Consider the following 19,668-nt stretch of genomic DNA (forward strand, 5'->3'; position numbering starts at 1 on the left):
GTAACAGACCAGAATATAGTCCCACTTCAGACTGTACCCGCGGTTAAAATGAGAGGGGAGGGGGGAGGAGGGAGATTAGTTACCAGCAGAAAGCAGAGAACAAAGGATTACACAGTGGGAGCTGTATGAAAGCCGGTATTTAGAGGTCAGAGAGGTCAGTGCTGACTTCAGAGGAGATAGCCTGGTGATGTAGCTGTAAATTAACTCTTTGTTGTCCTGTTTGGTGCCTCATCTCCCTCCACCCCTCCCCTCTCTATAGAGAATAATGAAGACAGGGGGGAGAGCTTCAAACTGCTTTTTCATGGCAAAAATGCATTTTTCGACTAAAAAACCGATTACAACGTTTCTTAAAATCGCCTCTACTATTAATTTTTGCAAAAAAAAAAAAATTAAACGACAGTGACACTTTAAATCAAGTCCTTAAAGGATCATACAGTGCAAACTACGCTATTCTCTTTACTATAATAATAAATTGATGACAGTAAACTATAGCTCTTCTCTTGGGGAGCTGTCCCGTCTGTCAGTGATTGGATGAGCGGGCTGTTACTCAGGAGACGAGTCTATCTCAGCAGTGGCGGGGCTGCAGTAGCGGGGGACACCAGAGGCGCTGCAGCAGGACACAGCACAGACATATGCAGAGGTTCTTATGATTTTCTATATGACCACTATATATGACAAGTTTAATATGCCTGGGTGCCTGGGGCCTTGGATTGGTATCAGAAAAAAAGTTGCTGGTTTATGTGCAGTCCCGTTAACACCCCCTATTGACCACGCTCTAATCCCACCACTCAGTTGTTTACCATAGGAGTTGTGTAATATGACAAACTCAGCCCTGCTACATCAGCCTGTATCCGTTGTCTAACACAGCTCTGATACACACGTATATTTAAAATGATCTGCCAGTGATTCTTCCGAGGCCATCCAGTTATGTAATAGTTAATAAATGACGACTGTCTTTTGGAGTTTACATTATTAAGAAATCTACTTTCACTTTCTGTTCCTACAGTTATATTTACTTAGATGTAAAAAAAGCACACAAGAGAAACACAAGACGTGAGAGAGAGAACACATCCTAGGAGGTAACGTATTGTATGTCTGGGTTACATTTATTATGGCCTAAAATTCAGTAAACAGAAAGAGATATGGTGGGCAAAGGGTGTGGGGAGGGGACGGACTGTGATGGGGGGAGAAGTAAAAATAAGTGAGTGGTGGGGGAGGTGCAGCGAGAGGGAGAGACTATGCTAAAGGCTTGATTCAGCAGAAAAAGCATAGTTCGATATGATGACTGTTCTCTCCTGTCTGTGGTTAGGGCACATAGCTACGGGCCACTATAGGGCAATTCCTCATCTATTCCTCAGTGTGAATGTACCCTAACAGTTACAGTGCAGGTACCCGTGCGAGTGCGATCATCACATGACCAGGACAGATTTACATTGCTTGTAAACGACGGATACAAACCATTTAACCCCTTAGAAAGATAATCCCATTTCAGCTTGTTATCCCCTATCCATAGGGAATAACAAGCTGATCACTTTTGATCTGACCGCTGGGACGTCCACTGAATCCAAGAACAGGACATAGTCATCCCTACAATGAATGGTGTAGTCATCATGGCCTGAACTCCATTCATTACATATGGGACTGCCTCACCGAGCGCTGAACTGGGAACTGTTCATCGGGCCCATAGAGGTTATATGGATGCTCCACTCATTGTGGGAATGATGCCAGTCCTGTTCTTGGGATCCTTACTGATAATAACATTTAACATGACAACAGTGCTTAAGGGACCCTGCAATCTTTGGCTTAAAAAAAAAATCCAATCTAAAAGTTGTATCCAATCTAGAGTTTTACTTCTATCAATGTAGCTCTGTGGCAGCTTGTTTTTTGCGGGATGAGTGTAGTTTTTATTGACACTGTTATGAGGTACAAATAATTTTTTATGATGTGTACAAATGGACTTCAGTAACATGTTCATTTTATTTGTTGGGCCATTATGATCGCAGTAATATCAAACTTGTGTGTTTGTTAGTGTGGCAGTTTAGGGGGAAACTTTTTTTAAATTTATTTTAAATTTTTTTTCCTACAGTTATTTTATTGGGTTCTCTACATATGTAACGCAGTTTGTTCTCCAGCCCCTGTACAACACCATCAGAATGCCTGCAGTATTCTCAATGCCACAACCAGTGTGTCTAATAGAAAATGATGGGGGTAAACTGGTGGTCAATAAAAAAGCGGAGAAACTTCTCTCAGAAATCTCAGAACCGGTGATTGTTGTGGCCATCGCAGGAAAATATAGGACTGGAAAATCTTATTTAATGAACAAGCTGGCTGGATGTAACAGCGGTGAGTAACTTGCTCGAACTGGACTAATCTGCAATACCATACACAGCCTATATACAAGAGTGGCGCTGTGTCTGCAAGAAAGCAGCCTTTTTTTTTCTAGCCTCATTTCCTTTTACTTCACTATCAAGAACTTTTTTCACGTCATTTTATTCAGCCTTCAGACTCAAATTTCAGTAATTGTCAATTCTATATCTATCTGAATAATCTTTCTAGGTTTTCCCCTGGGATCCAGTATCCAATCCAAGACTAAAGGGATCTGGATGTGGTGTGTTCCTCACCCTCGGAAACCTGGACATGTTCTGGTTCTGCTGGACACAGAGGGACTGGGAGACGTAGAGAAGGTGAATCCAATATAAACTTAGGCTACATTCACACATTCTTTCTGTTGTTGTTGTTATTGACGGTATATTATGTCCGCAATTTTTAGTCTGCAATCCGCAAAACTGCATCCGTAATCCGTTTGTTTTTTTGTGGATCCGTAAACGGGTAGTTAAAAATGATGCCACTAGCTAGATGAACAGATCCGGATTAAAATCAGAAAGAAAAAACACTAAAACTCACTATGACTGAGCTATTGGGGCTGTTTGTTGCTATTTTTGCTGACTACGAAAAGGAGGTTCTACAGGGTCTAGGCAGTATAAGATGATTTTTTTTTTTTTGTGGGGGGGACTTGCCCCAGAGGAAATGTATTGTTAACAAATAGGGTAAAGAGAGGGTAATGGAACTTGGATTTTACCCTGGGTGGCAAAAAAAATCACTTAGAACTGTGCCATGGAGCCCACTTTCTTCTATGTAGGTGCTGGCTGCAGTAACTGCCCAAACTTTAGATGGAAGGTTAGACCCCCCTCTACGAGCCATAGCGGATAGCCACCAATAATAGCAATTCTTGCTCTGATGAACATGGAACTGATAATTACACTGATGATCCGCCATGTAATACTACATTATTCTGCAGCTACCAGTATGTACTGTAATCCAGTCAATTCTTTCCATACTGCAGGGAGACAGCAAAAATGACACCTGGATCTTCTCATTGACTGTTCTACTAAGCAGCGCTCTGGTGTTTAACAGTATGGGGACCATCGATCAGCAAGCGATTGAGCAATTACAGTATCCTTTATGACCATAGGAGTTATTAATGCGTCGTATGCTGAAGAAATCTCTGTGTGACCCCTATGTTACATATGGAATGAATGCAAATACATCTAGCTTTATCCTGTGTACTGTCAGTCCATGTTCACACAGGTACGAAAGTGATGGACAACCTCTACAGCGCACACAGCGCCATATTGTACCTAGTAAACACACTTTCCAGAGGGTATATTACGTTGTTAAAATGTACCGCTTATAAATGGCCAGCTATTACATACAGTAGAATTGTGCCATACAATGGTGAGAGCCCACATCACAAAGCCACACTTATGCTCAACATGTAAACTGGTCTATGTTCTGCAGTTTAGCAATACTGCCCTCTGCTGGCAGCATATGGTAAAACTAGCAATGTCTATGATATAATGTGTATAGTAAACCATTAGATGTTGAGCCTAAAGCTGGGGTCACGGATCAATTTTTAGATGGTTATTTTTAATACTGAAAAATGTGGTCAACCACGTTTTTGTGTACTCCTCAAATATATATTTTTTAATATTGGAAGTCAATGATGCACACAATTGCATGTACGGATATGTGGAAACGGACTGCAAAACACCATGTGAACACAGCCTAATGTCGATCATCTAGGACAGCGCTTCTCAAACTTTTTGTACAGGAGCCTCACTAAACAGACCAAGGCAATGCCTGGGCCTCACTATCTGTGGTGAAAGTCCATTTAAAAACGGAAAATAATGCTAGGGCTACCTTTCACGTTCTATATACTAATAAAGCAAGTACAAAATAAATTAATAATGTTGCTAAAATGGAGATTTTTGCAAACATCAAAAGGACTGTGCAGCTCGTAGTCACTTTTGTGAAAACTGGCTCCTCAGCTGGGCCTCACCAACAACTAGGGGGCGCCTCATTGGTGAGGCCCGCCTCACAGTTTGAGAAGCACTGATCTAGGAGAGCCTGCACAGTAGGATAGAATTTTAGACTTGTGGAAATTCTCTTTTAGACTATGTTCACACTATGTAAAAACATGAAACTGGACATTAACCCCTTAGTGACCGCCGATACGGCTTTTTACGGCGGTCACTAAGGGTCCTTATTCTGCTGCCATCAGCTTTTTACGGCGATGGCAGAGAATAAGATAACGGGGCCGGGACGGCCCCCACCCCATCCCCCAGCTACCGGAGGTAGCTGAGGGGTTGGGGCAGTGTGTGGGGTCCGTCCCGGTCCCCCCCCCCCTTACCGATGATCGCCGCTATTAACATAATAGCGGCGGCCGTCTGTAAAGGGGATTACCAGTGCCGCCGCCTTTCATCTCCCCCAGACTTCAGATCAGCCCCCCCTAGTAGGGCGATCACTAACCCCCCTCACCCGGCGGCCATCATTTCCAAGATGGCCGCCGCCATCCCTGCAAACAAACGATGTTTGTTCGCAGGGATGGAAAAGTGAAAATGAATGAAAGCCCCATGCTTAGCGGAGAGCATGGGGCAGTCATCGGGGACCCCCCTGTGGGGTCCCGGTACAAGGGATCAGCGGTATATACTATATACTGCTGATCGCTTGTACCATGTGCTCCAGGCACTTTTTATCCCCTGTCACCATAAATGATTGGTGACAGGGGATAAAAAGTGATGTCACCCCCGTCCCCCAGTCATCCCCCCCTTCCCCATATACTCACCTGATCCTGGAGCTCCGTCCTCCTCGACGTCCTGGCTGGTTATGAAGTGCGCATGCGCTCCACAACCAGCCAGCTCTGAAAATTTTAAGTGACAGAGACCAATTTGGTCTCTGTCACTGAACTATGATTACTGTGATAGAAAATATCACAGTAATCATAGTAATACAGTGAAAATGAATGTGTAAAGTACAAAAAGTGACAAACCTACAAAAAAATAAAACACACACTTTTTATTATAGTAATAATTGCAGTTTACTCCCAAACTACCCCTAACCCCCCCCCAGATTACCCGTAACCACCGCACGTTGCCCATAACAACCGCACGTTGCCCGTAACCACCGCACGTTGCCCGTAATCACCGCACGTTGCCCGTAACCACCGCACGTTGCCCGTAACCACCCCGAATTGCCAGTGACCCCCTCCAGATTGCCCGTAACCACCCCAAATTACATGTACCCACCCCAGATTACCTATAAGCACTTCAGTTTATCAGTAACAATCCCAGATTGTCTGTAACCCTTCCAGGTTGCACATAACCCCCCCAGGTTGCCCGTAATCACGCCAGATTACATGTAACCACGTAACCACCGCACCTTGCCTCTGACCACGCCACAATGCCTCTGACCACCGCACCTTGCCTCTGACCACCGCACCTTGCCTCTGACCACGCCACGATGCCTCTGACCACACCACGGCACCTCTGACCACGCCACGTTGCCTCTGACCACCCCAAGTTGCCAATGACCCCCTCCAGATTGTGGTGCCCATGCCAGATTACAGGTACCCACCACAGATTGCCTATAAGAACTTCAGTTTATCCGTAACCACCCCACGTTGCCCGTAACCACCCCAGATTGTCTGTAAGAACTGCAGGTTGCCCGTAACCACCCCACGTTGCCCGTATCCACGCCAGATTGTCTGTAAGCACTGCAGGTTGCCTGTAACCACCCCACGTTGCCAGTATCCACCCCAGGTTGTCTGTAAGCACTGCAGGTTGCCCGTAACCACCCCACGTTGCCCGTAACCACCCCACGTTGCCTGTAACACCGCACGTCGCCTCTGACCACCTCACGTCGCCTCTGACCACCGCAGGTTGCCTCTGACCACCGTAGGTTTCCTCCGACCACCTCACGTCGCCTCTGACCACCGCAGGTTGCCTCTGACCACCGTAGGTTTCCTCCGACCACCGCAGGTTGCCTCTGACCACCGCATGTTGCCTCTGACCACCCCAAATTGCCAATGACCCCCTCCAGATTGCGGTAACCATGCCAGATTACAGGTACCCACCCGAGATTACCTATAAGCACTTCAGTAACCACCCCACATTGCCCGTAACCACCCCACGTTGCCCGTAACCACCCCAGATTGTCTGTAAGCACTGCAGGTTGCCCGTGACCACCCCACATTGCCTGTAACCACCCCAGGTTGCCGTAACCACAGCAGGTTGCACGTGACCACCCCATGTTGTCCGTAACCACCCCAGATTACCTGTAACCACCTCAGGTTGCCCATAACCACCCCAAGTTGCCCGTAACCACCCCACATTACCTGTAATCTAATTATTTTAATTTTATTTTAGTAACTGCGCTATTCTAATAACCATTACTAGCTGCGGTTTTGCTCCAGTAAATTGGCGCTCCTTCCCTTCTGAGCCCTGCTGTGTGCCCATACAGTGGTTTATGCCCACATATGAGGTACCGTTTTACTCAGAAGAACCTGCGTTACAGATTTAGGGGTACTTTTTCTCTCCTGTTCCTCGTCAAATTTAGAAATTTCAAACTAAACCAACATATTATTGGAAAAATTCGAGTTTTTCATTTTTACTGGCCAATTTTGAATACTTTCCTCTAATACCTGTGGGGTCAAAATGGTCACCACACCCCAAGATGAATTCTTTGAGGGGTGCTCTTTCCAAAATGAGGTGACTTTTGGGGGGAATCTATTCTGCTGACACTACAGGGGCTCTGCAAACGCACCTGGCGCTCAGAAACTTCTTCAGAAAAATCTGCACTGAAAATGCTAATTGGAGCTCCTTCCCTTCTGAGCCCGGCTGTGTGCCCATACAGTAGTTTATGCCCACATATGCGGTACCGTTCTACTCAGGAGTACCTGCGTTACATATATTGGGGTGACATTTCTCTCCTGTTCCTCGTGAAATTGAGAAATTTCAAACTAAAGGAACATATTATTGGAAAAATTCGAGTTTTTCATTTTTACTGTCTAATTTTGAATACTTTCCTCTAATATCTGTGGGGTCAAAATGCTTACCACACCCCAAAATGAATTCTCTGAGGGGTGTACTTTCCAAAATGGAGTGACTTATTGGGAGATTTTACTCCGCTGGCACTACAGGGGCTCTGCAAACGCACCTGGCACTCAGAAACTTCTTCAGCAAAATCTGCATTGAAAAAGCTAATTGGCGCTCCTTTCCTTCTGAGCCCTGCTGTGTGCCCATACAGTGGTGTATGCCCACATATGAGGTACCTTTTCACTCAGGAGAACCTGCGTTACAAATTTTGGGGTACTTTTTTTCTCTTGTTCCTCATAAAATTGTGAAATTTCAAACTAAAAGAACATAATATTGGAAAAAATTTAGTTTTTCATTTTTACTGTCTAATTTTGAATACTTTCCTCTAATACCTGTGGGGTCAAAATGTTTACCACACCCCCAAAATGAATTCTTTGAGGGGTGCACTTTCCAAAATGGGGTGACTTATGGCGAGATTTTACTTTGATGGCACTACAGGGGCACTGCAAACGCACCTGGCGCTCGGAAACTTCTGCAGCAAAATTTGCATTGAAAAAGCTAATTGGCGCTCCTTCCCTTCTGAGCCCCGCTGTGTGCCCATACAGTGGTTTACGCCCACATATGGGGTACAATTGTACTCAGGAGAACCTGCTTTACAAATTTTGGGGTACTTTTTTTCTCTTGTTCCTCGTGAAATTGAGAAATTTCAAACTAAACGAACATATTATTGGAAGAATTCGAGTTTTTCATTTTTACTGTCTTCTTTTGAATACTTTCCTGTAACACCTGTGGGGTCAAAATGGTCACCACACACCAAGATGAATACTTTGAGGGGTGCACTTTCCAAAATGGGGTGACTTATGGGGGTTCTCTCTGCTGACACTACAGGGGCACTGCAAACGCACCTGGCGCTCAGAAACTTCTTCAGCAAAATTTGCATTGGAAAAGCTAATTGGCGCTCCCTTCCTTCTGAGCCCTGCTGTGTGCCCATACAGTGGTTTACGCCCACATATGGGGTACCGTTGTACTCAAGAGAAGCTGCGTTACAAATTTTGGGGTGCTTTTTCTCTCATGTTCCTTTTGAAAATGAGAAATTTTAATTTTCCATTTTTTTACTGCCTAAGGCTGGGTTCACACTACGTATATTTGAGGCTGTATATTTCAGGCCTCATAGCAACCGAAACCAGGAGTGGATTGAAAACACAGAAAGGATCTGTTCACACAATGTTGAAACTGAGTGGATGGCCGTCATATAACGGTAAATAACTGCCATTATTTCAATATAACAGCCGTTGTTTAAAATAACAGCAAATATTTGCCATTAAATGGCGGCCATCCACTCAATTACAACATTATGTGAACAGATCCTTTCTGTGTTTTCAATCCACTCCTGGTTTTGGTTGCTATGAGGATCTGACTTGAGGACCAAATACAGCCTCAAATATACGTAGTGTGAACATTTCCTAATTGTGAATACTTTCCTCCAGCCCCTGTAGGGTTACAATGCTCATTATACCCCTAGATTAATTCTTTAAGGTGTGTAGTTTCCAAAATGGGGTCACTTATGGGGGTTTTCAGGATACCAGACTTCTAAATCCATTTAAAAAAAGAACTGGTCCCTAAAAAAATCAGTTTTGGAAACTTTCACGAAAATGTGATGATTTGCTGATAAGTTTCTAAGCCCCATAACACCCTAAAAAAGTAAAATATGTTTACCAAATTATGCCAGAATAAAGAAGACATATTGGTAATGTGACTTAGTAACTAATTTATGTGCTACGACTTTTTTTTTTTTTTAGAAGCAGAGAATTTCAAAGTTCATAAAATGCAATTTTTTTTACATTTTTCATGATATTTTGATGTTTTTCACAAAAAACACACAAAGTAGTGACCAAATTTTGCCACTAACATAAAGTGCCATATGTGACAAAAAAACAATCTCAGAATCGCTAGCATACATTAAAGCATCACTGAGCTATAAGAGCATAAAGTGAGACAGGTCAGATTTTGAAAAATTAGCCTGGTCATTAAGGCCCAAACTAGCTGCAGAACGAAGGGGTTAATATACATGTGGCAGCCTATTTCCTTATCATGATACTATTATAGCTTTGTCACTGAACTAACAAAGATGATAAAATTGAAGTCCTCTGATACCAGAGATGAGATGGAGGAATACAAGGCGTTCTTACCATCATTTACCTGGTGCGTCCGAGACTTTACCCTAGAACTGATGAGGGATGGCAAGGAAATATCGGAAGACGAATATCTAATGATGAGCCTAGAACTCAAACAAGGTAATCACTATTCTACATATAAGAGGACACTCAAGGTAATAGTTACCTCTGGATTTAGGGATCATGTGTCTTACAAAAGGATTTACCAGTGATCCATAATCAGTTGGGGTAGATATTTTCAGAAGCTGTTCATACTGTTGATGGATCTTATTTTCCAGCACTTTCATAGTACAGTATTGCTGTGATCCTTATTACATCAAGCATTTAATAGAGGCTGCTCAGTCCTATAATATTAATATGTGATAACAATTGACAATTAAACTTATTACCTTTCTGTATGGTATAGGTGAAAACGTACAAAACTGCAACCTCCCTCGTGAATGCATCCGAAACTTTTTCCACTCTCACAAATGTTTTGTGTTTGATTGCCCAACTTCTAAGAAAAACCTGCAGCGTCTGGAAGAGGTGAAGGAGAGCGAACTGGAAGAGGAGTTTGTGGAGCAGGCGGCCAAATTCTACCAGTATATAATAAGGAACGCTGGAGTTAAAAGGCTGACTGGTGGAATTATAGTCAGTGGGAAAAGTAAGCGCTGCCATGACATACAACCATTGTAATGATCTAACACAATTTGCCAATATAAAGGTTAGTTTTTATTGGTAATTGGGAGTAGGGGGGGTACCATACATATTAGAGGATAGGAAAATCTGAAAATCCACCTTTGGAGATTTCAGACAACTCAATGATAAATCTGTCACTAATAAGGCCCTAAGGTTTGGTCTGTCTGTAATCGGTGATCAGCGCTCATTGAAAGATCATTCAGGAGGCTGGATCAGTCATGTGGCCTTTTCACACAACCAACCAATTAAGGGCGCTCTATAAATAAATAATAATAATAATAATAATTGGCCACATGTCACATATTACACAGGGACAAGGCCGGCTCCAGGTTTTCACAGGCCCTCGGGCAAAAGAGCCTCAGCGGGCCCATCCACTATGCACCCATCATCCACACACTATGCACAATGACTTGAGACACCACCAACATACACAAACACACAATATTGATGCAGACCCTGACTGACTGACACAGACTGACTGACTGGCTGACTAAGGCTGACTGACACTGGCTGAATCAGACACTGACTGACTAACACAGACACTAACTGACACTGGCTGACTCAGACACTGACTGAAACACACTGACTGACTAAATGACACTGACTGACACAGACACACTCAGACATTGACACACAGATCTTACAGCTCAGTCTTCTCCCGCTTCCTCTCTGTCGGGCTGCTCTCCACACTGTAATGTTAAGGACCTTCGGGTCGTGATCAGGTCCTTGGCCCTTTTCTCTCTCTGTCATGCGCCATCTCCTTTGTCTTCTGATGTTCAGCCCCTCACCCTGCACTACAGTAAACAGACTGAACATTAGAACACCAGGCCCTTCTCCCTCTCTGTGCCCCTAGAGGCGCTGTGGGCCCCAGCACTTGCTAAGCCCTGTGCTTATACCGGCCCTGGACAGGGAGCTGTATGGATGACGTCTATTGATTTTTTTAGTGGGTCAAAATCAGGTTGACAAATGAGCGTTTGCTTGTTCATTGCCTGATCGCTTGCCCTATTACACAGGATAATGGCAGTCATAAGCTCCCCCTGTAATAATTCAATAAGCGTTGTCAAAAGGACTTCCCATTCAGAAGAAGGGACCCACATTAATGCTTGTTTCTCCTCTTTAGTGTTAGGTAATCTTACCTCCTTGTATGTGGACACTATTCAGAGCGGAGCAATTCCTAACATGGACAATGCCGTCCTGGCTCTTGCGGAGATTGAAAACACGGCAGCTTTGCAAGAAGCTCTGACCAGATATGAATGTGAGATGGACAAAAATGTCTGGAAGTTCCCAACACTGAACGAATTAGAGTTTGTGAAGATGCACCTGAAATGTGTGAGAAAGGCCAAAGAAGTCTTCGATAAACAATCATTTAGTGATGAGGATCAGAAGTATCTACAAAAACTAAAGGTCAGACATCCCGCACTGATGAAATTTGTTCCTGTTACATCTAAACATTTAATATATATCTATGACATGTCAAAAGTAGTTTTTTTTATATTCGGATGGGGTCTAGGCGTTCAGCGGACTGATCACAAGAACAAGTAGAGAGAGAAGACTGTGGCTGAATGCTTCTCTCCCCGCTCTCTGTGCAAGCAAGTGGTCCCATAGACTTATGTTGTGCATCCATCTTGGTTACGTGGCATAGAGCTGGGAGAGAACAGTCACTCCAACCAATGAAGTCTTTTGGCATGTCTCTATGATATATTTAAAGGGATTATCCCACCAATAACACTTATTCCACTGGTCAGAGGATAGGGAAACATTTAAGATGCAGTCCAAACACTAGGACCCCTGTGGTAAAATGGTAGTAAATGCAACTATTGCTCATTTTACTGCCTGTGGCACTGCCAAAGATCGCCAAGTGTGACACTAAGCTATCACTAGTGGTGCCATAGACAGAGGTTGGATCCTTCACAATTATATACTTATTCCTTATCCTGTCAAGTCTATGGATAATGGAAACAGCTGATGAATCACACAAAGGAGAAGTCCGGGCTCTGGCTTTTTTTCCCCAAAAAGAGCTGGGGAGGAGGTGGCTGAACATAACAACATGCACCTAGCTCCAGCGATGGGGTCCACTGTCCTCCTTTAAGGCCCTATTACATAAGATTATTCTCTGTCAATTTAGGCAGATATCTCCATATATTATTGTTTCTTAAAGCGAAGGTACCACTAGGTATATTGTTTTGTGTTTTTTACATGAACAGACCGGCGCCGGGTTGGGGATGCCAGTGGTGTGGTCCTTTTTTTGAACCGCCACCCATTTCGAATCCACGGCGCCGGTCTATTCCCGAACACTGGCCTGGTATGAAGCACTGGAGGTGGGCGACAATCACTGAAGGCTGGCAGTGTGACGATCTCCCCTCTGTGACGCGGCCCATCTCCAGTTCTTCGTGCTGGACTGTTGCTCGGTAATAGACCAGCACCCAGTGCGAGAAACGGGCGATGGTTCAAAGAAAGGACCGCACCACTGGCATCCCCACCCCGGCGCTGGTCTGTTCATGTAAAAAAAACACAAAACAATATACCTAGTGGTACATTGCTTTAAAGTGACTGTACCACCAGGCCCAGGCTGAAGCACTGGAGGCGGGCCGACCCACCCTTAGTGGGAAGAAACCCCAGCCCCTCTATGATAGGGTTCCATTGATTCTAATGGAAACACGTCATGGAGGGGCTGTGGTTTCTTCCCACTAAGGGTGGGTCGGCCTGCCTCCAGTGCTTCAGCCTGGGCCTGGTGGTACAGTCACTTTAAGGAGATATTCAGGGTCTCTGGTAGATCCTCTCCTTCTTGTACAATCCTATCCCAGCTCTAATTAATTTCTTATTTTACCCACAGAATGAGATTAAGAAGAAAAGGAAAGAATATATAAAGATAAATGAAGATCTATCAAGAGCCGAATGTAACAAACTTCTCCAGGACCTCAGCAAGACAATGCAAGATGGGCTCATGCAGGGACGTTACTCCCGACCTGGAGGACATATGCTTTTCCTAATGGATAAGCTAGTATTCCTGGAGAGATATCACCGAATGCCAGGAAAGGGAGTAAAGGTATCTAACAATTTCAAGATCTCAGCCAAAGAGTTCAGATTTTTTTGAACATTTTGGGTGGCATTTATTAAGTCCGGCGTTTTTTATGCCGGACTTATAAATGCCCCCGCAGCTCCGGCGCTACGGAGATTTATGTAGAGGCGGACTGCCTCTACATAAATCCCGTGCGCACCGCCATTTCGGCCATTTGCGAATAAAAAAATACGCAAATCGGCACTTTCCGCCGAAAATCATCCGTTTGCCGGATGATACATGTGGCCCTTTGTGTTTAGCTCAATCATGTCATCTCATAATAATAAGAAATAACCAAAACCAAATAATAAATTAATAATGCGTATAAGTAAACAACCCTAACCCACCTACACACCTTTATATGAAAAAAAAACATAGTAGAATGGGGGCACAATTTAAAAAGTATTTTAATGTGCTAAAACATTATAACTTTCATATCCATAAGTACTGAGAGAACAAAAATGGGTTAGGTTATGGAAGGGGGGAAACTGGCCCAGTTTGAAAATTGTTACTATTTACAGTATATACAGTATAAGGGGTAGTTATAGGTTGATATCTGCTAATGGTTAAAATTTTAATAGTGTTTTGTAGTTACAGTTTTATGCGATATTGATATACTGTTTACCATGATGTTGGGGGTTAGTGGTCCAGGGCAGGAAAGTAAACCTAATAAATTCATGCTTTATGTTTTACATCTGAAGTCTCTGGAGGTGCTGGAAAATTTCATACGTGAAAACAAGAACATTGAAGCTGCCATCCTCAAAGCCGAGGAGAGGGCTGCCCATGCAGAGATACAGCTAGCAGGTACGGTACGGTGGAAACAGTCTGGATAGAAACAATATAGCATAATGTAAATGAGTAAATAACAGGAGATCAACATTTTTCAAATATTCATGTGGATTTAAACTGGAAACGTTTAGAAAATGCAGAAACCATTTAATAATTAATTGTATCTCTCCCCTATTATCCAGAGTCCCATGAGCGGACCATGCAAGCACAACGGCAGCGGCAATCTGTGGAGCAGCAAAACAGAAACCTGCAGCTGTCTATAGACCAACAGAGCGTCAGGCACAAGCAACATATAAACTCCCTTACAGAAATGATGGAGCAGAACAAAAGGAGGATGATTCAAGAGGATCAGGCGCGGATAGCTCAGAGACTTCAGGTAGAAATAACAAGAAAGCTTTTTTTACTGTATTAAGCTACATCCCTATTCCGTAAAGGGGTTGGCCACTTTATAGTAAAATAGTTCGGTTTACAGTATTAGTAAGTGTACTCACATTACTTACTGACAGCTGCTCCCTGTGTACTCACTGTATATACTGACAGCTGCTCCCTGTGTGCCTCATAGAGCTAAAATCAGACTCCCCTCCTCCAGGCTGGGCTGTCCTGCTCTGTGATGTTTCTGTCCATAAGATGGCGAACATGGAGGAGCATGTGACCAGGCCCCACCCCCTGTGTCCTCCATAGACATAGCTAGAGTAAAAGAGAACAAAGACAGCACTCCATGTGCAGGACCAGATGCAATAGGATGGATAAAAATCCAGTAACTGAGTAAAACAGGGTCCCCTCTCACCTGGCTGAGTTGTGCAAGATTGAGGCACAACTCTCCATGCATACACTTAAGAAGGGAACCAGTGTGCAGCCTTCCTGCAAACCCACGCCACGGCCGTAGCAAGATGCAATCCACCTCTCACAATTCCAGCAGGTTAACAGGCGCAGCTACTCCCAACAGATGAAGAATAAAAAAACTACTGTAGCATCTGATTAAGAGACTGGTCCGGTCTAGAAACACGTAATGCTGAGTCTGTTATATAATTTTTTTTATTTTGATAAAGTATTTTTTTATACTTCATATGTTGGTAGTAGCTGCGCCTGTTAATCCTGCTGGAATTTGGAGAGGAGGATTGCATCCTCCATAGACATACAGGCTCAATGGTGGACACAGGGGGCGGGGCATGGTCACATGCTCCTCCATGTCAGCCATCTTATGGACAGAAAAACCACAGAGCAGGGCAGGGCAGCCCAGCCTGGAGGAGAGGAGTCTGATTTTAGCTCTATGAAGTAAACTAAGGGGGAAATTGATCAAATTGGTGTAAAGTAGAATGGTCTTAGTTGCCCCTAGCAACCAATCACTTTCCACTTTTTATTCTTTACGGATTTGTTGAAAGGTGGAATCTGATTGGTTGCTAGGGGCAACTAAAACAATTCTACTTTACACTAGTTTGATAAATCTTCCCCTTCGTCTTTTAATTCCTCACCATTGTCATAATTTTTGCTTGGTGTCAAAGAGTGGAAACATATCAGGCTGATAGTCCTGAGGCTGGTAACACACACTGCAGTTTTAGTGCTGAAACCAGAAGTTGATTCAAATGGGATGAAAACTAAAGGGAGGACTTGTACTTTTCTTTGCTGTTGGATCCATTTCTGGCTTTGGCACAGGAACTGCACTGGCTGTTTAAAAAAAAAAAAAACTGTTGTGTGTGTTTCCACATAGTGGTGGGTTCACACATAGAGGAACTATCAATTTGAATAGGTTTACATACTCGCAGCGTAATTTTTATCCTGCTGCCAGTATGTAAACGTCATCCCCCTTAACCCACCACAGCCCTGTAAATACTTTACCAGTCCGCACTCTGGCCTGCTTCTGTGGCTCCCGGCTTCCTGATGTCCAGCTCAACCAATCAGTGGCTGCGGCAGGACAGAGCACTGATTGGCCAAATGGGAAGTCAGGGTGCCAGGAGCCACAGGAGCAAGCAGGTTCGCACCCGGTAAAGTATTCACTGGGCCGCTGCAGGTTAAGGGGGGCGGCGTTTACATACTTGCAGGGGGGATTAAAATTGAGTCTGTAAACCTATTCAAACTGACAGTGCCGGGAATCGCATTGGCTGATAACTCGCAGCATGAAATCCGCTGTGATTGCACTATGTGTGAACCCAACTGTATGCGGTTTTAAACGTAGCAGTTTTTAAGCCAAAGTGGATACAAAGTAATTGGGAAAATAAAGGAAGCATGTATATGTGTCGTACCTGCCGGATCCACACTTCTGGCTTTGGCTCAAAAACTGCAACTGCAGTCTTCCAAAAACCATGTGTGAAACCAGCATGCATATTGCACCAGTCTATTATAACCGTCCATCAGCTGTGTGAACAGGACTAAAGACCCTATTACTCTGATCAATTCTCTGCCATATCAGGCAGATATCGCCACATGTTATAAAGACAACTGTGGTGCTGCCCCACTGTGAGGCTCGACCGCTCTCTTGCTAGGTGGTGAAGTGTGACTCCACTACAGTAGTGGTTGGTTGGGAAGTAGCTCAGCCAGATGTTAGATTGTTGTGACGCCAGTGCCGGTTGGGCACACAGGTATGGTGGCACACCTGCTTTTTTTTAGGGAGGCTGGCTACACCCTGTCCCCTGTGGTCTTTGACCTGCCGGGCTGTGAGAGGGTCCCTTGGGTGCTTATCACGGTGGTCCAGAGTGGAGTTGCCACCCAGCCGGACTATCGGTACCGCCACCCGCAGAAATTGGAGATGACTCAAGAAAGGTGCTATTACTCTGTCGGTGCTTAAGCAATAATCCTGTTATCCCATAATCATAAATAAACTTTTACTGTAGAAATACTTGATACAGTGATATACAATGGACTTCTGACTTGACAATACAGTTTGAACTTGACTGACAAGACTTGTGTTGAGAGCTTGAGGGGTAGAATAGCCGTGCTGGCTTGGTTGCATGCTGAGAAGTAGAGTAAGTTCAGAGAAGTAGAGAGGAGGATGTTGAGAGAGTCCCATCCCAATGTAGTACTGTGCTCTGCCGGAACTTTAGAAGTAGAATAAATAGAATACTTCAGAGAAGAGAGAATACTTGTGCCCATGTTAGTTCTTAGGTCTTTATACCACCGATTCCACCAGTGTTGGGTGACTTGTCCTATGAGGGTGACACAAGCCCCAGACCTTGTTTCCTGACTTCAGCAGAGTGGTCAGAGTTTTCTGGTTACACCCGCCCTGCGACATAGAGCAAAGTTGCTAGAAGCCTACGTACTCTATCAGGATTGTCCTGCACCTTTAGACTTGCTAACGGCGTAGGCTGGGATGATCCCTGACTTGTCCTCTCTGAGAGTGTTTAGCACTGCATAGCGTGTAGAAGTGCTGCTTTCAAGAAATGAGTGTCCTTGTCTCCCATGAGTGTCTGTCCACTACCACCCCTTAGACTACACTGGACTTCTTCCTCTAACAGGGGACCTGGCATAAGCCAGGGCCCAAATTGACTGCTGAAGGGACCGTTCTGGCTTGCATCCTCTCTGTGCAGGAACCAGACTAAGATTCCTTAACACTTCCTCTCCTCATGTGACTACCTTCTACAAGGTATGTAATACCTGCTGTGAGTGGGTGAGAAGAGCGTGCAGAGAAAGAAGGAGAAAAGAGATAGGTAGAAAAGAGGAAAGAGCTCTCATTGGTGCACAAATCACAAACAACAATAACCCCTTGAGTATCACAGCTGTGCAATACTTAAGCATACAATATGCAACTAGTGACATCTAGTGGCAAAACTTAGGTACGACTGCATCACCACTTTTACTTAGAGTACAGGCTTTTGCGAAGTGTGTATACACTAGCAACACCCGTGGTGGGACACCACACAACGATCAGCCAAGGAGCAAAGAAACGTTCCCTTGTCGGCTGATCATTCTTTCAACATGTTTTAAAATGATCACACGGTTGACAGCAGGCCCTCCCCGCACAGTTATCAAGCCATATAATAGGCTCTGCAAGTGAGCACATCTGTGCTCGCTCACTTTAGGCTGTCTAATACGGCATTAAATTAGGAGAGGTTTTCGCTTAGTAGGAATCTGATGAGTTGCTATAAACTTTACAGTATTTTACAATTTTTCTGTTACTTTTTTTCAGGCCCAAGAATCCAGACTGAGTGCGACGCATCAACAATCTCTGAACGACCTGCAAAGAACTGTTGATGACTTGAAGAGACAGAACAACCAGAGACAATCAGGCGGAGGTGGAGGGGGGTGTATTCTGTGTTAAAACTAACCTTACATGAAGGAAAGAAAAAATAAGAAAAAAAATAGAAATAAATACAAAAGAATGTCAAGGGCATTTACAAAAATAGCCTACCACTATATGGACCTCATAGAAGTTTCAGCATCGGCCATTTTAGTGAAAGGCTGACCATTTAACATGTGGCTCGGCTGACAGCAGGAGCTGCTTTATGTCAGTCACTATCAGGGGGTTCTGAGTTTGAACCATTCCCTGTATATAACCTAATAGGAACATTTATAGATACACTGCGGCTGGCATTTAGATGTTGTAACTGGCTATTATGGGGGCATTGCGGATTCCACTTTGTAAGTGGGGATGGACTAGGGCGTAGCTTGGGGTAATTCATGACAGGGATTTGATAGGCCGGTAGGTGGGGGTTCAAGGAGGGGGTTTGCCCCATAAGTAGGTTAGAGGTTAATTGGAGTAAAGGGGAGTGGAGTGTGATAGGTGAGGTTATGACCCTTATATTAGGGGGCAACAGGGTTGGGGCAGTAGCAATTTTGTATGGATAGACCCTTAGTGAACATCTAACAACAACCCTCTCTCTTTTTTGTTTTCCGTTTTGGGGGGTCCTCTTCTTACTGGGGGGTCATGTGGAGCATTTGGGTCTGGCAGTGCAGCTTGGGTGGTTGGAGGGTTAAGGGTATTCAATTTTGTCACGGCAACAGTAGGGGTAGTCGGGGTTCTCGGGGTTAGAGGCAGTGGAATGGTTTTGGGAGGGAGCCTGGTTGGTTCTGGACTTCCCTGGGCAACATTTAGGGAACTTATTTGTGGTGGGGTAAAGACCTCAGGGCGGGAGGTCAGGTTTAGGCTTAATGGGTAAAGCTGTTTGTTATAAATGTTATTTTGTATTAATAAAGGGCTGCTGTGGACATTAAAATCCAAATGTTGTGGTTATTTGGAGGGGTAGGGGGGAGTATGGGGGCTGGGGGTGTGTGTCAAGTAATGTATGGTTAACCTAGTGTTAATAGTGGACCGGGACGGCCTTGTCAATACCCTGTTCCATGTAAAATAGAAATTGGTATAAATTGCGCATGGTAGCCTGGAGTGGTTTAGGACACACCCCGGACAGTTGATGCCTCACCAACACCACATAAGATTTAACCCAAGTGTACAGGTGTGTGTGTGTGTGTGTGTGTGTGTGTGTGTGTGTGTGTGTGTGTGGGTAAGGGTCCAGGCCAGAGACCAAGACTGACCGCCTTTTGCCCCCTAGTTGCAGGTTCTCTCCCCCTATAGAGTTCTAGCACTGCATAGTGGACTTGTTGCTCATAAGGAAAGAAACTGTGGTTGCTTGCTTAGTTAGCTGCGTCCCTATCAGAGGACCTGGCC

General features: G+C 44.4%; 2 protein-coding genes across 2 annotated transcripts in view; one reads left to right on the top strand and one right to left on the bottom strand.

Moving 5' to 3' along the window:
* The window catches only part of LOC138769952 (guanylate-binding protein 4-like), a 76,668-nt gene extending 66,921 nt beyond the window's left edge, over window positions 1-9,747 (bottom strand). Inside the window, exon 1 of the mRNA XM_069948724.1 lies at window positions 9,714-9,747. Coding sequence (XP_069804825.1) covers window positions 9,714-9,732 — 19 coding nt within the window. The 5' untranslated portion in view covers window positions 9,733-9,747. The remainder of the gene's footprint in view (window positions 1-9,713) is intronic.
* LOC138769953 (guanylate-binding protein 1-like) lies at window positions 977-19,206 on the top strand. The gene is made up of 11 exons (XM_069948728.1): window positions 977-1,079; window positions 2,087-2,343; window positions 2,557-2,684; window positions 3,344-3,453; window positions 9,480-9,667; window positions 9,954-10,190; window positions 11,346-11,629; window positions 13,059-13,271; window positions 13,985-14,087; window positions 14,255-14,448; window positions 18,193-19,206. Exons 2-11 carry the CDS (start codon window positions 2,154-2,156, stop codon window positions 18,322-18,324), a joined length of 1,779 nt encoding a protein of 592 aa, XP_069804829.1. The 5' UTR covers window positions 977-1,079; window positions 2,087-2,153; the 3' UTR covers window positions 18,325-19,206.
* The last annotated feature ends 462 nt before the right edge of the window (window positions 19,207-19,668 follow it).

The sequence above is a fragment of the Dendropsophus ebraccatus genome, chromosome 12 (genome assembly GCF_027789765.1).
Source record: "Dendropsophus ebraccatus isolate aDenEbr1 chromosome 12, aDenEbr1.pat, whole genome shotgun sequence".
Classification (NCBI taxonomy): domain Eukaryota; kingdom Metazoa; phylum Chordata; class Amphibia; order Anura; family Hylidae; genus Dendropsophus; species Dendropsophus ebraccatus.